Source organism: Anastrepha obliqua, chromosome 1 (assembly GCF_027943255.1).
Source record: "Anastrepha obliqua isolate idAnaObli1 chromosome 1, idAnaObli1_1.0, whole genome shotgun sequence".
NCBI classification, from domain to species: domain Eukaryota; kingdom Metazoa; phylum Arthropoda; class Insecta; order Diptera; family Tephritidae; genus Anastrepha; species Anastrepha obliqua.
The window spans coordinates 99637980-99652707 of record NC_072892.1 but is presented as its reverse complement, the minus strand read 5'-3'; the positions used below and the strand labels follow the sequence as shown (position 1 = coordinate 99652707).

The window sequence follows — 14728 nt, the reverse complement described above, 5'->3', positions numbered from 1 at the left end:
CTAAAGGTCAATGGCGTTATCGAAAACAAGATCAGAAATGCCGATCACACTACACTTTTAGCAAACAGTACGCCTGGCTTGCAACCTTTATTGAATAAAGTCACCAATAGCGGGCAGCAATTCGAACTAAGAATCAGGACTAAATAGAAAAAACCTAAATTTATGCATGTCAGCAGGAAACCTACAGGCACTCCTTATGCACTAACGGTAAATGACGAACCAATAGAAAAATGTCGAGCTACAAATACCTTTGTCAAAGGGGCGGTGACCTTTGGGTCAATGAAAACTGGGGCGCATAAACTGATGAAATTGGAACAAGAGTGCAAATGGCGAAATCCACTTCTGCAAATTTAAGAAAGCCTTCAGCTGCCATAATTTCATCATGAAACACAAAATTCGTTTCATAAAGTGCTACCTGTGATCTGTACTTCTGGAATGTTGGGCACTGAAAGTTGCTGACATGAACAGACTTTTTTTTATTATTACAAACATAGATACAATATAAAATACATACCACTGTTTGTTGACACTGCAACTAACTAGTTACAAATAAACTAAGGAGCAGTACAATTTTAGTAACTTAAAGAGAATTTTGTGAAGAAATCCTTAAGTTAACAGCCATCATGCCAGATCATGTGGTTTGATTGGAAGAAGTGGTCGGGTTAGGCCTGAGGTGTTGAGGAATTTGTCAGCTTCCTCATTCACGTGCCTTTGATACCTGAAGGAGTGGGCTTCTGCTTGTTTTTTAATTTCTTCAGCGACTGTAGTAATCTTGAGGTCACGATGAATATCTTTATTGCGAACAAACCAAGGTGAGTTGAGAATATCTGGAGTCGTTGAGGTATATTTATATTACTTTGACTGGCACAACCCCATTGTTGCGCGCCATAGGACCACACAGGCTTTATAATTTGTTTGTGTATATGTAGATATTTTGTTATATATGGATAGCTTTGATCAATTAGCCCTTTCATTTTTATTACCCTCAGATGGATTTCATGCCGTTTAAGTTTTATATGCTCCTTCCATCGACGCTTAGCATCGAGCATTATGCCAAGGTATTTTGCAGTGTTTGCATGTGGAATTGCGGCACCTAGCAGTATATTTGGATACCGATTCACTTTTTTGTTGGTGAAGTTTACATGAACAGACTTGAGGCTTGTGAAATGCAGGTGTATAGAAGAAGTTCAAAAATTCCCTGCACGGAGCATGTCTTTTACATGGAAGCTTTACGTCATATTAAACGTGATCGGGATCTTCTGCAGACAATAAAGCGTCGCAAAACTGCGTGCCTTGGTCACATGTTGAAAAATTCATAACATCATCTTCTACAGTTAATACTAGAGAGTAAAATTTAAGGAAAACGATGTGTCAGCAGAAAGCAGCTTACGTAGTCGCGTAACATCAGGAGCTGGACAGGCCTTGGCAACATAGCTGAACTTTGGAATGCGGCTAAAAATCATGAAACTATAGAGAAATTGTAAGCAATATAAATTAAATTTAATTATTATTAGTAGTAAAAAATTTTAATGTGAAAGTAATTATTGTATGATCGCCAACTCGCAAACTCGAATAATCAAATAAAGAAGAAAAAATTTAACTAGTCAGTACTTTACGCTAGCAGGTAAAAAATTTTAGGTGCATATTTCGAGTGGTCTAGTCTTCTTCTTGAATCGAGCTATAATTAAAGATCTTGTTTTTGTTGTTGTAACAGTTTACTACACCCTGTCAGTGCTATGTAATTACCGGTAATCTTCGTCTAACTCATCTAACGGTAGACCCAGAAAACGTGCTGTTTCGACAGATTGGGTTCAGAGCGAGAGCGGTGTTAGATGAGTAGGTTTGATGCGGAATGTGATTCACATGCTGGACATTCTGGTTAGGTAGGAGTTTAACCTGCTACAGTAGCTGAAGCTCTTCGTCTGCAACAGGTGGCGGTTGGAGTCCGATGACGGCATTCAGAGGTCGGAAGTTTAGAAAGGTGGTAAATGTCTCCCGATGAATATCGTATAGTGTTTGTCTGTATACTGTCCGGCCCAGTAGTTGTAAATGTGTTTTGTCCTGGATCTCGTCAGAGTAGGGGAAGAGATGCCGCCTGACGTGCCTGAGCAAGTGTCTATGGGATGAGTCTGTTGTTGTTGTTGTAGCAGTAACTTTGCCCTGTCAGTGTAGTGTAATTACCGGTCGTCTTCGTCTAGCTCATCTAACGGTTGACCCAGGAAACTTGCTGTTTCGACAGGGCATGTGAAAAGATGGTTAGTGTCGTGCGGGACGTCTTCACATGACGGACATATGTTTAGTATGTCGGGGTAAATTCTGGATAAGTAAGAGTTTAACCTGCTACAGTATCCAGAACGTAATCGTGCCAAGGTTACGCGGGACTCTCGGGGAAGCTGGAGCTCTTCGTCTGCAATAGGTGGTGGTTGGACTCCGATAACGGCATTCGGAAGTCGGGAGCTTAGGAAAGTGGTAAGGGTCTCCCGATGTACACTGTCTGATCCTGGAGTGGTCTGTCTGTTTTGTCCTGGATCGCGTCCACGTAGTTGAGGAAGTGTCTCCTGACATGCCTGGGAGGTGGCTCAAGCTCAAACACGTGTCTGCGTGGGTGAGACCTGCGGTAACACACTAGCAGGAACTGCTTGCTGCGCAGTTTATTATGCTCCTTCAAAGGCCTCCTCATGAAGTTGTTGTATTGGGAACATCAGTAGACATCCTGTCGCAGTCCTTAGGGCAGTGTTTTGGCATGTCTGTAGCTTTGTTCACTGTAAATCACATGTGCCAGGCGACCAGACAGGCGCAGCATAGTTCAGCACCGGCCGGCCAATCGCTTTAAAGGTCGCCAGCAACATTTCTTTGTCTTTGCACCCAAGTATTGCTGACATGCACTTTGAGGACCTTGTTGCGGTTTTGGACCGTAGTATCAATTGCAATTGAAGATGATTCCCAAAATGTTGGAGTTGCTTACTGTCCGTATTGGTGTGTCATCGACTTTTACCTTTAGCTGTAATTTCGCCTCCTTCGTCCAGGTGGTAAAGAGAATAGCCGTGGGAGAAAGTTAGAGATTTCGCGCAGTGAGAAATTAATAGATCTAATTTTTAATTATTCTATTTTATATTTTTAACAAATTGTGTACGCGTAGTACCAAAACTTACCTTTGGCTGCAATGCAATAAAAACATCCATTTAACAGAGTAATACATTTTTCTCCCACTTTATTCTTGTAGTTGATATATATAGTTTCAAAAAATTTCTTTTATACATACATAAATTGTATTTAGTTTATATTCAATAGTTTTTTCTACAATTTTTTGCCTTTCTTTTAATTACTTTATTGTTTACAACAAACATTATTAAGTATTATTGTTATTTGTAATTATCATTTACTTTTGGTTAGTTTCAATAACTTTTACAATTTGCACAAAGAAAATACCCAAGTGGTATTTTGTGTATGTATATAAATAATTTATGATTAGCAGAAAACTTCAAACAAGAGAAAACAAGGTGTAAAGTGAATCGACTGGTTTACGGTCTGACTTGGACTGGATTGTTGCTGGCTAATAGGGCCAGCGGTGGATTTTTGACACTGAGTTTGCCCATTTTTTGAAACGGTTTAAAGTGCTGTACATGCCAAAGGCTTGTGTTTGTGTGCGTGTGAGACGGTTTAAAACAGAGAGGTGAGGTTAATACTTGTAGCAACAAACATGCATGAATAAAACATTTTTATTCTTTAATTAAAAATAAATTTAAGTTGGAATGCTCTATATGTAAGTGTGTGTGTGTTGTGCATGTAATGTTTGCAACTTGGCTTATAAGCTGGGATTTCAAACTTAAAACCTAAAAAACGGCGAAAACAATCTAACGATACATCAACTCCAACTGTTGGTAGAGGTGGTGGTTGTATGGGCTGGGGTTTATAGAATTCTGTGAAATCTATGCCTTCTAAATACTTCACTGAAATTTTCTTTTTCTTTTTATTAAATCAAACAATGATTTTCTTGTAGTAGACGACATGTAGAATAATAGCGGAAACACTGATATAATTTACAAAATTTTACACAAAATGAATATGAAACACGAAAGAACACGTTCTTGTTGCGTTAACAATAGTTGATTTCCTTCCTAAACATTTAATTATTTACATTATTGTTACTGTGTGTGTTATCGGTTTGTTTATGCTTTACATGATTTTGAGTTTTGCTTGAATTTAATGTTCAATTACGTTCAAAAAGTGCATACAATTTATCTAACACATTTATACTTTCATAAACTATAATAAAATATTGTAACGCCACACATAGCGGACGTATTAATCATCAAACACGTCTTATTACATTTTTATTTTTCTGTTTCCTATTTTGCTAACTATGTTCGCCCAGCTATGATTAATTAGTTTCAGTTGCAGTTAAAAGCAGATGTATTTTTATCCCATTTTACAATTAAACTTACTACCGCGGTTTTTCGATGAACTGGCAATTAAATATTTAGTATATTTGATAGGACCTTAACGACTTTCCAACGCGCTTATTATACAAACAATAAATGTTGAATATATGTATGTTGATGGCGCATTGAATTAAAACTGCAGCTTATAAGTAAAACCAATAAAACAAAAAGCAAAGCAACAAGTTTTGTAATAAATTTAATGACGCGAGTCTCTGGGGTAGAATTCAGCGAGGATTGAAGCTGGAATACGTTTAAGCATCTCCTTGGGGAAGATACGCAGCAGTTGCCAGCCAATGTCCAACGATTCGAAGACGGTGCGGTTTTCGTAATTACCCTTTGAAGGAAAGAATTTCAAGTGTAAATATATATATGTATTGAAAGAATATGTATCGAAAAGTAAGTATAATAAAGTTGACTCACTTGTGAGATGAAATTCTTTTCGAATTTAGTCAAGAACTCCAAGTACAGCAAGTCATCAGGTGTCAACGCCTCTTCACCGACGACAGCCTTCATGGCTTGCACATCCTTACCGATGGCGTAACAAGCGTACAGTTGATTGGAGACGTCAGAATGATCTTTACGGGTCATGCCCTCACCAATGGCAGATTTCATCAAACGTGACAGCGATGGCAACACATTGACTGGTGGATAGATTTGTCTGTTCTGCAATTGACGATCGACGTAAATTTGGCCCTCAGTAATGTATCCAGTCAAATCAGGAATTGGATGGGTAATATCATCGTTAGGCATAGTAAGAATGGGAATTTGTGTGATGGAACCATTACGACCCTCAACACGTCCGGCACGCTCATAGATGGTAGCCAAATCAGTGTACATGTAACCGGGGAAACCACGACGACCGGGCACTTCTTCACGGGCTGCCGATACTTCACGCAAAGCTTCAGCGTACGAGGACATATCGGTAAGAATGACCAACACGTGCTTTTCACACTGGTATGCCAAGAATTCGGCAGCAGTCAAAGCCAAACGTGGAGTAATGATACGTTCGATGGTAGGATCGTTGGCCAAGTTCAAGAACAGACACACGTTTTCCATGGAACCGTTCTCCTCGAAATCTTGTTTGAAGAAACGAGCAGTTTCCATGTTTACACCCATAGCAGCGAACACAATGGCGAAGTTATCTTCGTGATCATCCAAAACAGATTTACCAGGAACCTACACAATATTACAAAACAAAAATTATAATTTTAAAATGTCCCTATTTCCTTTGTATGGTTAATTCTACCTTGACCAAACCAGCTTGACGACAAATCTGAGCGGCGATATCGTTATGTGGCAAACCAGCAGCCGAGAATATGGGAATCTTTTGACCACGAGCAATGGAGTTCATCACGTCAATAGCCGAAATACCGGTTTGGATCATTTCCTCAGGGTAGATACGCGACCAGGGATTGATAGGCTGACCTTGGATATCCAAGAAATCTTCAGCCAAAATTGGGGGACCCTTGTCGATGGGCTTGCCGGAGCCGTTGAACACACGACCCAACATATCCTCAGACACAGGGGTTCGCAGGATATCACCGGTGAACTCACAAATTGTGTTTTTAGCGTCAATACCTGAAGTACCCTCGAACACCTGAACGACAGCCTTGGAGCCGCTCACTTCGAGCACCTGTCCAGAACGAATTGTGCCATCAGCAAGACGCAATTGCACGATTTCGGCGAATTTTGGGAATTTTACTTCGTCCAAGATGACCAGAGGACCGTTGACACCAGACACGGTCTTGTAAGCTAAATATATGGAGTAAAGTTGTATGCATTTAAAAACAATTTTTACATCATAGATATAAATAATATTAATTTAAACTCATGATATTCCACATGAATATACTGCTGGCAACAAATACAAACGACGTTAATTGCCGATTTTTATCGAAGCAGATAAGCGAAACCTAACGACGTAACGAACGTTAGTGAACGTCAGCTGACTGCATATTGAGAGCAGTAACGAACAGTAGAATGGGAAAAAGCGTAAAATGACGTTGATAATTTGGATTTAATAATTACATAAATGGATACTTTTAGCTTAGCTTTCAAAAAAACATGCAAATGAAGAATCACAGGAGAATAAATTGACTTTGAACCTATTGATTGTTTATTTCCCGAAACATTGAATGTTTAATTATTGAATGTTTAATAAGAATAGAGTAGAATAAAATAAATTAAAAGCAAATAAAATAAAAAATATGACAAACGAAGAAATCTTAAATAGTAATATTACGCTATAGACCACTATAAAATGTTGGTCCAATGATTGCCGTTTGATCAGGTGCTTTTCCACCCCATCATTGCTACTGTCATTTTCAGCAAAACGAAGTCACATGACTTACTTTACACTTAAAACGGTTAATAGCTTCAAAAATCCACTAAAAGGCAAATATTCTAGGTTTATACAAGGTCTCATGACTACAATAACTTCTTCTTTTTATACCAAAATGTCTGCACTATCCCCGAAAAATGGGTCAAACATTTGCAAAAATTCGGGCAAGGCAAAAATCCCCCATCAAATGCAGCTCCATTGAATATTTATCGATTTTTGCCATTTCTGCTTTGCCTCGATGTTCGCGCAGCTCCACAGACTGTCATGGCGGACATAAGTAATTTTTCACTAGCCCCATCAGCGCCACTACATATTTACTTCAATTTTCTTTATTACTCACTCAAACGTGGCTGGGAGATGAAATCCCTGGAAACGGCCAGGACATGTTCCCTGTTAGCTTGTTTTGCAGATAAAGCCATTTTATTTCAAATTTTTTACACTCCGATCGTGACTCCCACAAAATAGTTTGTTGGCACACAAACTTTTATACAGCTAAAAACAAAAGACGTTTTCGATTATTTTCAATTTCCAACAATAATTTCAAATTTCTTTTTTCACACACGCACAATTTCCCAATAAGATTTATTTCTCTTCTACTGGAGCCAGATAATTTTTCTGGTAGGATAGTCAGCTGAACGTTATGAGCTCGACAGAGTACGAAGAAAAATTCACACTGAAGTGTAGAAAATATAAATTCACAGTGACATATACAGCTGTCACGTGCTGTCATGTGACCAATAACAGAGTTGCACAGCATGCAACTGACAGTTGGTCATGGTTGTAGTATTGGCTAAGCGTATGAATATACCCCAAATTTTTGAACATATATATTTCTCTCCTAAGGCCAGTTTTCAGTGCTGGTTTAACTATGCCCTCCAGTTAAATTAGGTTTAAATGCACACACCATACGTAAACCAGCACTGAAAAACCAATCATACATTTTTTAAAAGCTTAATGAAATTTTTGAAAAGGATTTGTTTATTTACCTAAGTCACCATCCCCGCAACAAATCAAATAGCAGTGAAGAAGATCTTTGAAGTTATTATGAAATATATAATTTTATTACTGAAATATATAATTTTATTACTGATGTGGTGAGTACTCTGGTACTGATATAAATTCTCGACAACTGTAGTAAACTAAATACACCGAATTCTTTTCTTAGACGATAGATATGTATGATAAGAGACTTAGATTCTTAAATTATATAGAATTTGTTTTAGAGTTCACTAAAGAATTTATTTCGTGCTTACACATTTCATGCATTAAATATATTATAAGAAATAAATTATTAAACGGCGAGGGCAAAATTTTCTAAGTCTCAGAGACTTGAAGTGAAACTTTCAAGGCAAACAAAGAAAAAGGAGAGACCCGAGAGAGAATGAGAGAGAGAGAGAGAGAGAGGGCGAGAAAGAATATATATCTAAATAAATTCACAACATTTGCAGAGAATACAAATAAACAAAATTTACAAAAACGGAGAAGGGTCGACCGGTGTAGGTAAACGCCGGACACAAACCGTGGCAACAACGCGCACTACTCCGAGCGTTTATCACCCGCACAAACGCAGCGATTCCAGGACCACAGCAGCGGCACAAATTACCGCAAGACAATACCAATAAATCCGACGCCGGAATGGATAGCACTTTATAGTGCGCACAAGCACTAGCCAGGAAACGGTAATAAGTGCCAACAAATTTGGGACCAAAAAACGCCCAAATTAGTAGGCACCAAGGAAATATAACGCCAAAAAGTAAGCACCAAAAATATACTTCCCACAAGTTTGCACCAACAAGCAAGCGTCAAAAAGTGGGCAGCGTTATTTCTCACTAGAAATTAGCAACCGCAGGGAAAAACTCAGGAACAATAGCCTAAAGAGTATCTAAGACATATATAAGGTATAGCTCTCTCTCTCTCCTTTTCCTCTACGTTATATCTTTTTTCTCTGTCGCGGTACGAAAATGCCCAAAACGTTGCATGGTCTTACAATTTTTTTTCTCCATTCTCGCTCATCCATCGACGCCTAAGAAGTTTCACTTCAAAAAGATTTTTTTCTCTTTAACTGGTGTTAAATGAAAATCAAAATTATTACTTGCTTTTTAAAACTGTTCATTTCTTATCGGAAGCGAAAACAAAAATATATGGCTAGGAAAATAGAAAAGCAGATGCAAGAACCTGATAAAAGGGTTCAGGATGCTCAAAAAATGTATGCTTAATGTATTTTTAGTACAATTGAGTTTTAAAAGGTTCTCTAGTTACAAATTTTAGAATAGCGGCAATATAGACACCACACCATGTTTCTCACCACACAATGAAAATGGAAAAGCAGATGCAAGAACCTGATAAAAGGGTGCAGGATGCTCAAAAAATGTATGCTTAATGTATTTTTAGTACAATTGAGTTTTAAAAGGTTCTCTAGTTACAAATTTTAGAATAGCGGCAATATAGACACCACACCATGTTTCTCACCACACAAAAAGTGAAAACACCACATCTATCACCTCAAGATTTCACCTATAACATTTTTTACTATTTTCTTATTTTGGTAATAATTAGCGAATACATGAAATGTGTATGCAAAACTTGTTCTATCACATTTAAAAAAAATTAGATATGTATTTTCGGCCGGTAGGCTTTCAAAAGCAATGGAATTACATGCGTACATATGTACATTTAAAGTAATACTTGGTGAGCAGAACGCTTGCCTTTTATATGTATTAATATGTGTCTTCATTTTAGTGTTAAACACGTCAAATAAAGTAGTTTATTTACGGCAAAGTAATATATGCCTATAGTTTTCTATTTTACAAAATATGAGGAATTAAAAACCTCGAGTGTAGAGTTTGACAAAATTCGTGTACAAATTTTGGAAGCAGTGGACTACTACGAGGGCGCTCAAAATATTGTTCGAAATTACGAATTTTTCGAAGATTACAGAGTTGCTTCTAGCTTTAGATTCGTAATGCAAAAAATCAAGCATTTGTTGCAACAAAGTAAAGAGCTTTGTATGAATAAAAATATACACTTAGCATTCAGCATAAACAGGTCGGATTTAGTATAATGCGAAATGGGCGATTTTAGGCAAAGTATAATGACTGATTTAATTAAATTGGTGGAGATGTTATTAACTGATTCACGAATAACCTTTATAAGTCCCAAAATAATAGATTTGCAATTATTTGCTTTCAAAGTGCCTTCGAGAACTTCACTATTGTTTGGCAAATTATAATATACGCGGAAATAAGTTCTACGTAAAAATACTATGGATGGAGTAACCGGAGTTAATTTTATCTAAATTGTCTCCTGTGACGTTTTTTCCGTTAACATACTTTCAAAAATGTTTCTCAATTCCAAACTTAAGCAAAAAATTGTGTAGATTTACAAACATCCTTCCAGTACACGGCTCTCTCCACAAACTTCTTTCTTATTTGAGATGTCTGGCACACCAACATTTCGCTAAATTACACAACTTTAACAATAAATTACTTAAAAACTAAAGGCCCGGTTTTCAGTTTTAAGATGGAGGTACACCTCTCTATCCCCTCTTTACATCTTTTTTTCATTATACTAAATACATAGTCGACTTTAATTTCTTATATAATTTTCAAAAAAGCAAATGCAACCTTGTACACTGATCGCACATGCACCTACGATAGTAACAAAACAAATACCAAACCGAGCCAAAAAATACCGGGTAGCAACAATTGCACAAACTCAAAATACTGGGTTAGCAAGTGTGCAGAATTTGACGGAAACGTTGGAAATGTTAAAACAAATATCTGTGGCTGCTGCCCGTCCTCGTGTATGTGGTGTTTTGTGTTTTTGGAGCTAGTGTTGGGGACGACGTTGTAGAGTGGAGTAGTGCGCCGCTTCGAGTTCAAAATTCTCACGCGTACAGTGCGTTCGGTTGTTCGTTGGAGCGTTCATAGTGTGTGTGAATTCATTGTATTGCGTGTCGCCAATGTTCATATTGCCAGTTCGCTATCCCCATTGCTACAGTTGTTGCCATCTTGTTCCGTCGCAGTGATCGCGGTCGCGGTTCAGTCTTCGTTTTCAATACTGTTGTTCCGCCGTAGTTGTTATTGGTGTAATTTCGATGTTTGTTTATTTGCATTTGTGGAGCGAAGTGAGTTTTATTTTTCCTCTATCGTTTTTGTTTTATTAATATGGGTTAATTCAAATATTGACGCAAGTAAACGAATGACAAATGCACTTTCGAAAATTCAAAACGAAGCAAACTGTTAAATTGTTAACATATTGAATAAGTGCAAAAGCTGCAAGCAATGGAACTCTATTTTTAAACCTGCACTAAAATAGCAGCATGAAAAAAGAAAATATTACCAAAGCGTGCAGCCGGATAGGCAGATGAAGTTGTTGTTGCTCTTTTTTATAATTTGCCGAATTTCTGTGTATTTTACGGCTTCTGCTGCAGATGCTGAATTGGCACGCCACGTCTGCGTGTTGACCACCAATCGCAGCTGGCCAATACTGACTGGAAAGTTGTGCAACGAGCGGGATGTCATTGTTGCAACATGAAGTGCAATGTTATTTTTCAGACAGGAATTGCGAATGCTTAACCAGCAAATATCATGTGCTAGTAGCGTGATTGGGTCTGACGTTTGAACCGACAGGCAGTCGTGGTGGTGGTGACAAATCGTTGCGGAAATACCTATGTATATACTGTTACATGTAAATATGTATTTACAAATGTACATATGTATGTATGTACGCATGTTTCCAGCGCCAGTTCAGTGAAAGTCGCTTACTCATGCGCCCTCAAAAGCGCCGCATACCGCCCGCCGTTTTCTTCACCCTGTTATCTTTTACTTTTTAACACTTCAATTGAAGTGGAGCGCAACCACTCTTCTGCCACTTCCCTCCTCAATTAATTAAAGAGGTGCAGTGGAGTGGCGAGGCGTGTCATTTTATTACCTTAGTGGTACCGCCACCTCGGGAAAATTGTTCCTGTTTTGCCATCATCTTGTTTTTAATACAATACTTATTTGAAATTCTGTGAACGTTCCTTAAGTGCGATCACTTCGCCAGCGGTTGTCATACCGAATTCGGTAACATTACAATTCGGTATTCGGTAACTCCATAAGCTTTCTAAATCGTAACTAACTTATTTTCTCTCTTTCTCGGTAATGTGGAAAATAAGCAAATTTAATTTCCTCTGAGCAACAAAAGAAAAACAACAACAACAAAACAAAAACAAATAGTTCAAAATAAACAAAGTATACTTATTTCTTTAAAGATCTGGCTGCAATACCGAGTTGCTTACCATCTTTATCTGACTTGCTGCTCGGCATTGGTTTATTCGATGCTCGGCAAATTTTACAACAACAAGGAAAGTATCTCACGTTATAAAATTATAACTTTACCGAGCTCAATGTGATGCCCCTAATGTTCGCTGTTTTATTGTTTTTATTTCTTTATTGTCATTTATTTCTTTTAATTTTTGAATGGTAATTTCCGGCTAATAATTCTTTATAAGACCTGCATTGCTTAATCCTCATTTTTGCGGAATGCTGAAAGTATGACCAGTAATCAGCTAAAACTCTGCTGCGAAATATTGTGGAATACGGATTACTAAGTGTTTTGTGATTAATTTGCTTCACAATAAACAAAACGTGCAATATGAGAATTTTATGCGGCATTGCAATACCTGATTTGCTTCCGCACAGTATAACAACAAACATTGTTGGTAATATTTACATCTGTGTATATATGTATGCATGTACATACATATGTTAACCTTCAGTGACATGCTAGAGGTATTCACACCAAGCTCGTTTCTCGGTAAATTTTATTTTTTAAAATCGCCGAAAGCAGATGATTGCCAAGTAACGAACTGCAAAAGGGCAATTTAAGTGTCAATAGGCAAACCACCAATCAGCTGTTTTAAATCGCCAACTGCCAATCTAAAAGTACGTTCACATATGCATTAATTACCAATAAATCCACCAATTTAATCTACCCGTTCACATACGGCAGATTACCTGCAGAATTGACAATTAGCTTTCAATACTGTTGTGAATGGTTTTTCTTCATAGAAATTATTTTGCTGGAATATTTCGGTGTTTTTTGGATTCTTTAATTATTATTAACGATATGAAGAAAAGGCAAAGTGAAGAAATAGTTTATTTAATTGCGCAATTGGCTGCTAATAATACACATTTGGAAAAATCCGTAAAGGACGCCTACTGTGGTTGCAAAAATGATGGCAGCAATACGCATGCGAAATTCGATATTACATTTTATAATAAGTAATACGAGGGTACACGTTTATGGACACACGCTTTTTTTCTGTCATATGAATGCATAGTTAAGAATACCTAATAAACATTTTATTAGAATTATGTCTACAAACCTGTTTTCTTTGCCGGCATCCATTTTATTTAGTTTTTACTCTGACGTTTTTCTTTACACTCGTAAAAATACTGATCTATTACAAAGAAAACAAGGGGTGGTTTGCCAAAAGTATGGTTATTATCTAGGATTCATTTATAATCTCAGATTTTAGGAGAGAAATTTTGTATGGGAAATCACGCTTTTTAATTACGGATTGGGAGTTAAGCATGAAAAAGTAGATCATCTACTTATATTGTATGATGTTCCCAGTTAAAAAGTTTTACCGAGATGGCATTCAATGAACAGCCAATGACTAACGTGTAACCAAATCGATGCAAAAATTTCGATTTCTACATTTTCAATTCCATACAAAATTTATTTCATGAGGACGAATCGATGACGAATTAATAAATTCTTCTGGTGACAGCGAATAGCCAGTTTTAGCTGGAGCTTAAATATCGCTGCGATTTTTCACCTGAATAAACTGAAGTATATTCGTGGAAATTTGCCGCACAGAAAACAAAATTGCAAAGTAAGAAAAGCTCTTATAATATTTACACCAATTTTGGATTCTGCGAACTATTATTTCCATTGCTATTAATTTTTAGAAATATATACGAAATATAAAAACTGGCGGCCGCCATAGACGAATATTTTGTGCGTGAGCACTAACGTTCACAAGCTCGAAGTCTACTGCAGACATGAAACACCAAATGATTAAAAAATTGTTTCCAGTACCGGTCGACCTCGGCAAGTAATGGCAAACCACCGAGTGTATTTCGGCTATGACAAGTTCCTCATAAAATTCCACTTCCCGTTCGAAAGCGGCGTAAAACTGTAGGCCAACCCATTTGTACAAGAACTTCAATATGCACGTCACAAATGGGAGGCGGATGTACGCGCCAAGTATATTTACTTATTTGTTTAGTCAATGAACACAATGTATATTAAAAAATTTTCATAGGCTAAGATGTATCTATTTCAGATGTAAGTAGGAATAAGAGATTACTTAAATCAACCTGCTTATAAAAGAGCCTGAAAGAATCCATGAAGTGATATTTTGAGATTCTTTGGAACTCAATTCAGGTTTTGGTAATAGGAGCATTTCGAGCATACAAGGGACCTAAGAAAGCCTATATTAAAAACTTTGAAAAACGAAGGGACCTGTTGGAAATATTGAAGAAAATCCTCTCAAGGAGCACGACATTATAAACAACACTACGTAGTATTATATATCGAAGACGAAATACAAATACAAGATTATTTTCCTAATCTGCAAAGACTTTAAATTTATTGATAAAAATCTTAATTCAAGGAAGGCGGTGCGATCTGAAAAGCGTAGATTCCTCAGTGCAAGGCGTAAGAATACTTTCCGAGTTCTCTCCACCCCAGCAACATGGAAAGAAACGTATTCAAGCCTCGAACGAACGAACGTCATATACAAAAGCTACAGCTCATCACAAAGAATGCACCAAACTTCTTTCGTCCAAGTGGGCCCTACTCTCTGGGCAACCATCCCTACCTACCCTACCTACCTACGGCGTATATGGGTCACGTCTACTGAAAGCAAGCATGGCATATGACTTGGTTATAG

General features: G+C 37.4%; 2 protein-coding genes across 3 annotated transcripts in view; one reads left to right on the top strand and one right to left on the bottom strand.

Annotated features, from left to right (window-relative positions):
• Positions 1-3181: 3181 nt before the first annotated feature.
• LOC129253232 (V-type proton ATPase subunit B) lies at positions 3182-7471 on the bottom strand. The gene is made up of 5 exons (XM_054891525.1): positions 7350-7471; positions 7124-7275; positions 5689-6194; positions 4863-5618; positions 3182-4776 (listed from the first exon to the last, which is right to left on the bottom strand). The coding sequence occupies exons 2-5, from the start codon at positions 7200-7202 to the stop codon at positions 4639-4641; spliced, it is 1479 nt and encodes a 492-aa protein (XP_054747500.1). The 5' UTR covers positions 7203-7275; positions 7350-7471; the 3' UTR covers positions 3182-4638.
• Positions 7472-10504: 3033 nt separating this feature from the next.
• The window catches only part of LOC129253226 (uncharacterized), a 71390-nt gene continuing 67166 nt past the window's right edge, over positions 10505-14728 (top strand). The window contains exons 1-2 of one of the 2 annotated variants that reach the window (XM_054891512.1): positions 10505-10735; positions 10783-10909. The gene's annotated coding sequence lies outside the window, so the exon portion shown is untranslated. Of the gene's footprint in view, positions 10910-14728 lie in introns of both variants that reach the window. The other variant, XM_054891511.1, reaches the window with a different exon arrangement.

Bases quoted from the DNA above. Each gene is read 5' to 3' on its own strand.
- LOC129253232 (XM_054891525.1), bottom strand. From the start codon at position 7,202: ATGGCTTTATCTGCAAAACAAGCTAACAGGGAACATGTCCTGGCCGTT. The intron at 6,195-7,123 runs GTGAGTAATAAA...CCATATATTTAG, and splicing joins CATCTCCCAGCCACGTTTGA to CTTACAAGACCGTGTCTGGT. The intron at 4,777-4,862 runs GTGAGTCAACTT...TTTCCTTCAAAG, and splicing joins AAAAGAATTTCATCTCACAA to GGTAATTACGAAAACCGCAC.